General features: G+C 49.2%; 1 protein-coding gene across 5 annotated transcripts in view; it reads right to left on the bottom strand.

The window, feature by feature from the left end:
• The window catches only part of SUFU (SUFU negative regulator of hedgehog signaling), a 131,914-nt gene extending 124,518 nt beyond the window's left edge, over positions 1-7,396 (bottom strand). For 4 of the 5 annotated variants that reach the window (XM_055250672.2, XM_055250652.2, XM_055250662.2 and 1 more), the window contains exons 1-2: positions 7,017-7,386; positions 2,061-2,195 (exon numbers count right to left, since the gene is read on the bottom strand). In XM_055250672.2, the coding sequence (XP_055106647.1) occupies positions 2,061-2,195; positions 7,017-7,198 (317 nt within the window). In that variant the 5' untranslated portion in view covers positions 7,199-7,386. Of the gene's footprint in view, positions 1-2,060; positions 2,196-7,016 lie in introns of all 5 variants that reach the window. The other variant, XM_063627964.1, reaches the window with a different exon arrangement.
• Between the last annotated feature and the right edge of the window lie 151 nt (positions 7,397-7,547).

The raw sequence follows: 7,547 nt of genomic DNA on the forward strand, positions 1-7,547 counted from the left end.
AAAAGTGCAAAAGGCAAAAACCAGAAGAGGATATGACAATACAAATAAAATCAGCTCTTGATTAACCATGCTAATGAGGTTGAGGGAAGACTACATTTATTTTATTTTTAATTGACAGAATACGAACATAGAAAGATTACATTTAAATTGAAGAAAAGAAACTCTCCATCAAAAGAATATAAATAGAAAAAACTTTTTTTATTTTTATTATTATTATTATTACTATATTTTTTTTTTTTTTTGAGATGGAGTTTCGCTCTTGTTGCCCAGGCTGGAGTACAATGGCACGATCTCGGCTCACTGCAACCTACACCTCCCAGGTTCAAGCAATTCTCCTGCCTCAGCCTCCCTAGTAGCTGGGATTACAGGCATGTGCCACCACGCCCGGCTAATTTTGTATTTTTAGTAGAGACGGGGTTTCTCCATGTTGGTCAGGCTTGTCTCGAACTCCCAACCTCAGGTGATCCGCCTGCCTCAACCTCCCAAAGTGCTGAGATTACAGGCGTGAGCCACCGTGCCCAGCCTAATTATTATTTTTTTAAGACACAGTTTCACTCTGTTGCCCAGGCTGGAGCACAGTGGCACGATCTCAGCTCACTGCAACCTCTGCCTCCCAGGTTCAAGTGATTCTCATGCCTCAGCCTCCGGAGTAGTTGGGATTATAGGCACATGCCACCATGCCTGGCTAATTTTTTGTATTTTTAGTAGAGACAAGGTTTCACCATGTTGGCCAGGCTGGTCTCGAACTCCTGACCTCAAGTGAGCCACCTGCCTCAGTCCCCTAAAGTGCTGGGATTACAGGCATGAGCCACTGTGCCCAGCCAAAAAAAAATCTTTTTAAAATATAGATGGTAGCAGGCCGGGCACAGTGGCTCACGCCTGTAATTCCAGCACTTTGGGAGGCTGAGGCAGGCGGATCATGAGGTCAGGAGATCAAAACCATCCTGGCTAACATGGTGAAACCCCGTCTCTACTAAAAATACAAAAATTAGCTGGGCGCGGTGGTGGGTGCCTATAGTCCCAGGTACTCAGGAGGCTGAGGCAGGAGAATGGCGTGAGCCCGGCAGGCAGAGCTTGCAGTGAGCCGAGATCACCCCACTGCACTCTGGCCTGGGCGACAGAGTGAGACTCCGTTTCTAAAAAAAATAGTTGGTAGCTTATTGGAGTACATGATATAATTGCTCAAAAGGCAAGAGAATACAGTCATTAAGAGTATGAACTCTTGAGTTGGGCACAGTGGCTCACACCCATAATCCTGACATTTTGGGAAGCTGAGGTGGAAGAACTGCTTAAGCCCAGGAGTTTGAGACCAGCCTGGGCAACATGGTGAAACCCTGTCTCTACAAAAAAATTACAAAAATTAGCTGGGCATGGTGGTGCTTGCCTGTTGTCCTAGCTACTCAAGAGGCTGAGGTTGGAGGATCACCTGAGCCTAGGGAGGTCGAGGTTGCAGTGAACCATGATCATACCACTGCACTCTAGCCTGGATGACACAGTGAGACTCTATCTCCAAAAAAAAGCATATAGGGCAACAAACGGAAGCAGACTAGGATAAAAATAAATAAATACAGGTTAAAAGGAAGTAGGTAAGACAGATAAAGGATGAGAAATGAACAGATCTGTGATAAAGCAAGTATAAAGTTAACAGTAGAATCTGGGTTGTGCGTATATGAGTGTTCACTATAAAATCCTTCCAACTTTGCTTTATGTTTAAAATGTTTCATAATAAGCTAAGGAAATAAAAGGAAGTAGACACAGAGGCATCAGCCCAAGTTCTGAATTATAACCATGCTACCTTCCTGTCCTATGAGCCCAAACTCCAGGGCAAGCTTAGAAAAACCTGATTTGGGAAACTTGCTCATCAAGACTTTCCTGCACTAGATAAGCAGGAATCAGGTGTTAACGAGGACCACCTTGGCATGAGTAGATATAGTCAGAGGGCAGAAATGCAGAGGTTCCACTGAGAAGTACCACGCTCACAGCACTATGACATTGTCACCCCTGCTCAGGAAAACCTCAGGAATAAGGCTCTGGATAAAAAACAGGTGGCATATACTCACTCATGGACTCTGTTGTCGCCATAGAGATCACTCAGGCCGAAGCTGATGTAGTGCCAGTGCTCGGGGATGTTAGCAGAAGGGCTCCCCACATTCCTGTACATGCTAACATAGTCCAAGGGGTCTGGGCCACCCAACCTGCAAAAAACAAAACACAGGGGTGTTAGTGTAAACCTGGAAATCAGACAATGTCAAGCTAAGGTGCTCTACTTTGTAAACCTAAAGGCCCCATCCTGGAGGAACCTGGGTGAAAGGTAACTAAAGAGAGGCCACATCTCTCCAGAATGAGACTAAGGGATGGACAGCTAAGGCTGCCCAACTCTGCAAGCCCAAGAGGCTCCCTTCTCCTACCCCTGAAAGACTGGGCCTCTTTTAGAAATAAAACAGACTGGGTGGTTACCCATTTTGCTTTCTCCTGTTTCAAATTACCGATCCCAAATGAGATTGGCAGGGATTATCTCTCTTCTGTGGTGCCTGTATACATGCCAAGCTTCAAGGCAAGAGGTACATCAGTCAATCAATTGGCCTCTGTTGAAAGACCATCCCGAGCATCCCCAGTGGGCATTGTTCCTGGAAGCAGAGGCTCTGCTCCACTCCAGCCTCTTAGACAGCTAATTCCTGAAAGACTATATTGTGCCCTATGTTAATTACAGTTTGTTCTAAACAAACCCAAAGCCTCTAGTCCGTGCAGACACCAGCCTGCACCCCATAGACCAAAGCTGGTCTCTTATCATTGCAAGTGACAAAGGCCAAACTTAGGCTTAACTTAGTTCTGCACAGAGAACTGCAGCAGGAGTCAAACTGTGCCCTGTGAGCATCTGCATCCAGAAAATGATCCCAGGACAGACTGCCACCTCAAAGGTAGAGCTGGGATGGTAAATGATTTGGGGCCTCTCAGGAGCACATTAAATTTCCCCCACCATTCAACTGAGAAGGAGCTGTGGAAGAGATTCAGTTATTATCTCACTCTGAGGATTTAATACAATAAGAGTTCCCTTTAGCAATCAATGCTTTTTAAAAAAATCCTGTTTTGGCTGGGCACAGTGGCTCACACCTGTAATCTCTGCACTTTGGGAGGCCGAAGTGGGAGAATCACTTGAGGTCAGGAGTTTGAGACCAGCCTGGCCAACACGGTGAAACCCCATCTCTACTAAAGATACAAAAAATTGGCTGGGTGTGGTGGCAGGTGCCTGTAATCCCAGCTATTTGCTATTTGAGAGGCTGAGGCAGGAGAATCGCTTGAACAACAGAGGCAGAGGTTGCAGAGAGCTGAGATTGCGCCACTGCACTCCAGCCTGGGCGACCGAGTGAGACTTTGTCTAAAAAAAAAAAAAAGAACGGATAAGAAATGTTGGTAGCTAGAGAAATAGACCAAATAGAAACCATCAGTGGAAGGAAGTCTGCATTTGGCCCACAAACACAGCATTTGAGCTGCCTCAAACATCTGACCATTCCACAGACTGCAAAAGCTTCACCTGCCCCTGGGACATGGATGGAGTACACTTTGCAACTGGGATAGCATGCTGGCGGAAAGCTAACAACCAAATAAAAGACATGTTACAAGTGATTCCAGTCAATGGTGCCAGCACCAGGCAATTTAAACACTATTTAAAACCAGTAGGTCTTGTTTCATCCTCTTTTACCAGGATATTATTTGCCTTTGTAGAAATCCCTATTCTCTGCTAGGAAATACTAAATTATTTATAGAACTTGTAAGAAAGTTGCTACAAATAGCTTAGCATCTCAACAGAGGAAGAAGGACAACTCTCCATGTCTGCCTTAACTGATTTCAACAAATCACTTGACTAATTCTACAACGGGTTGGATTTAGAAAAGTTTGTGGGGCAAGGGAAGAAAGAAAAGAGTAGAGATCCCTGGAAAGACCCCATTAGAGCTACAGAACTCCAGAGCAGATGCGAGCCACTACAGGCCCCATACCTGCTCCAGTTTCCTGCTGCAAATTTCCAAACCTGCCCCGCTACAGCCTAGGTCCATCCCGCACCAAGCTGCAAAACTGCGTTCACCATCTCTGCTCCATCTGCAGCATCCCTGCAGCCCTCTTTCTCACCAAGTCTCCCACAAAGTGTCATATCAAGGAGAGAAGCTAAACCTTAAAACTCCAGCTGCAAGGAACTACTAAGAGTCAGACAAAATTAACCCTGTCTCCAAGCAAGAGTATTCTGTTCTACTACTCAGAGGCCAGATGAGTATGTGGGAAAAAATCGTATTTTACACTTAGCAAATGATGTTATCCAAGGTCCTAGGGCATCCTTCAACTTAATTCCTTGAATACCCAACTTCTCTCTGCAGGGCAGTTGCATGACTGAAGTAGGCCATGAGTACAGGTTCTGCCTCCCTGCTTTGATCCTTGCTCACCAAAGTCTCAGCTTTCAGTTAGAATGTTCTCACTACTCAGGGATCACCAGCCACAGAGCCACACTGCTATTGCAAAATGAATCCCAAGCTACCCTGGGCCACAGACAGACCCAGACAGCCTGGGTCAGTCATCCTGCTAGAAACCTCGTGGGATCCCAAATGTGAGGAATATAAATGAATTTCAGGATCTTATTTTTGCAAACCCCTCCGCATCTTAGAAAGTACCAGTCACTGATGGCTGGGCGCACTGGCTCACGCCTGTAATCCCAGCACTTTGGGAGGCCGAGGTGGGTTGATCACTTGAGGTCAGGAGTTCGAGACCAGCCTGGCCAACATGGTGAAACTCTGCCTCTACTAAAAATACAAAAATTAGCTGGGCAAGGTGGTGTGCGCCTGTAATACCAGCTACTTGGGAGGCTGAGGCACGAGAATCGCTTGAAACTGGGAGACAGAGGTTACAGTAAGCCAAGATCGTGCCACTGCACTCCAGCCTGGGTGACAGAGCAAAACTCTGTCTCAAAAAAACAAGAAAGTACCAGTCACTGTGCTGTTTCTCGTTATATTTTTCTGCATCTAGGAAGGGCTTTCACAAAGTGCTGTATAATCCCTTTTCTTCATTATCACATGTTGGCCCATCTCTGAAGATATGGCTGTTAACAAGCTTGCAGCAGGAAGGAAAAAAAAAATTGCCCTTAGTCCTTTGCACATGCTTTCATACCTTTTACGTACAATTCTATCCTTTATGGCTACTTGGGTGACATAAAAATAGTTGCCTGAATCTGTGTAGGGATTTCTCCTCACACTCAAATGAGGCCTGAACAAACAGCATGGCAGAGCCAGGCCCACTTCTTTTTTATTTTTTTATTTTTTTATTTTTCAAGTAACAGAGACAGGGTCTGGCTATGTTGCCCACACTGGTCTCGAACTCCTGGCCTCAAGGGATCCTCAAGGCCTCCCAAAGTGGTGGGAATATAGGCATGAGCCACCGTGCCCAGCCCAGGCCCACTTTTATCATGACACATGACAACAAGTTCATCACAACACATAGTTAAATATAAAAGCACAATGAGAATGGGTCATTAAGCTAGCAAGAGCTGCTTTCCACTCAGAAGCGCTCTTCAACAACTCCTCTCAACCACAGAACAGTTCGCCAGCCAGAGAGGACTGCGACATCAGTTCCACCTCCTCCCGGCTACTCTGACAGAGGAGGCTGTTCCCTACAACTCTCCCTAGACAGCAGGTGGCTGGTCCCCAGGCTCTCCACGCTGTCGGCCTCTTGGCATCCTCCCATTGACGCAGGCAGCTGGCCTCAGCCCTGCACAGCCTACTGACACCCATGTCCAGGGGAAGTAACAGGTTTTCACCAGGAGGAAGACTCAGTCCTAAAAGGAGAGGTAACCAGCAAAGATGTCCACTTGCCCCTTCAGGTCTACCCTTTGGCTACACCCCCAAGCAGCTGTAGAACAGTCTTTCAAGACTCATTGAAGATCATCTAACACAATGCCTGCATGAATGTGGTCCTGGACAGTTTCAACCAATATCTCAGTTTTGGGTCCAGCAAGACCTTGAGGACAGGTTCTTTTCCAGAGTCCCCAGAACATCTGTTTTGCCCAAATGCTGAAGGAAGAAACAGGCTGCAAACAGGAATGGGAAATTAGAAAAGACCACTCGTACCCTAAAGATACTTGAGGGTTACTCTCAGCTCCCCGGAGAAACTGCAGGCCACGGCCAAGAAGCTCCTCTTAATGTCCCACTGCACAATTCCTCCCTGCTGGGGTCCCAGAGTCTCCATCATTTATTTCCAACTGGAGGTGGGAAGCTGTGGTCCTCTTCAATCCTAAGCCAAACCATGGTTCTCTCTACCTAATGTCCTAAAGCAAAGCAGCTGCAGAGCTAGGAGGAAGCTCTGCACGGAGAAAGAGAACAGTGCAGAGTAAGCAAAAAGTTTATCAGGAAGAGCTGCTCCGTCAAACTTCAAAAGCAAAAGCTTTGCCCTGATACGACGTCTGAGCTCATCGGGAAGGTATCAAAAGACCTCCTCCTCATCTCTCCACAAGCACCAGGCCCTCATCTTTGGCCCTCCTACCCACCACAGGAGAGCCCTGGGCCCCCCGAACCCCCCCTATCCTATGCAGTCTCGTGCCCTCTGAGCTTCTCCGGCCTCGCTCCTCCAAAGCCCTCTCAAATGCTCCCCAGGCCCCGCCTCGCCTCTCCCATCCCACTTCAGCCGCCCCCGCTTGGCTTCCCCTCGCCCACTAATGACCCCCTACAGGCGCCCCCTCTTTTCACCACGTTTACAGTTCCCTTCCTCATGCCGTTCCCCCCTCTGCTCCTACACACACCCCCAGTCCCCACTCTATTCTCCTAATCCCGGTTAACCCCTCACTACCCACAGGCTCCGTTAACCCCTTTGTCCCCATTCCCAACTTGAGCCTTAACTCCTTCCCTCGCAGCAGGAAGCCCTCCTTCTGAGTGCTTTAACCATTCTCTACCCCTCCTCCCACCTCCCACAAATTACTTCGCCCTCGGCGCTTTAACCCTTTCCAGCCCGCGCCTGTCCGTCTCCCGCGGCCCAGAGCATACCAGTACTTGACGATAGCAGTAACCTGGAGCGGGTTCGGCTGGTCAGGGTAAAGGCGGCGGCACTCTCCGTAGATGGCGTGCAGTCCCGGGGGAAAGAGCGAAGCGAAGGCCGGGGGGGCAGTCGGGCCAGGGGCCGGGGGCGCAGTGGGGCCGGGGGCGCCGCTAGGCCGCAGCTCCGCCATCGGGGTGCGTAGGGCAGGCACTGGGGGAACTGGAGAGGGCAAACGACGGGGAGAGCACTGACGGGCCAGCGGGCGGACTCGGTGGGTGAGACTCCCCGAGGCGATGGGGGCTGCAGCGAGGTCTAGCTCCGCGCCTGCGCACGGCGCACTGTCCGCCCAGGCTGTCGCCGCCGCCGAGTCTGCCAGAGGGTGCCTCGGGGCGGTGGGGCGCTCGGGGGGCGGGGCGCCGGCGCGCCCTATCCAAGCACCCATTGGCTAATGTCTGTGCCAGTCACAGGCAGGGAAGGCGTGACTTGACAATAGGCCCCACCTCCCCTCCCTGTGTTGAGAGTGTCCCAAGGCTCTTGGT

Source organism: Symphalangus syndactylus, chromosome 2 (genome assembly GCF_028878055.3).
Source record: "Symphalangus syndactylus isolate Jambi chromosome 2, NHGRI_mSymSyn1-v2.1_pri, whole genome shotgun sequence".
Lineage (NCBI taxonomy): Eukaryota > Metazoa > Chordata > Mammalia > Primates > Hylobatidae > Symphalangus > Symphalangus syndactylus.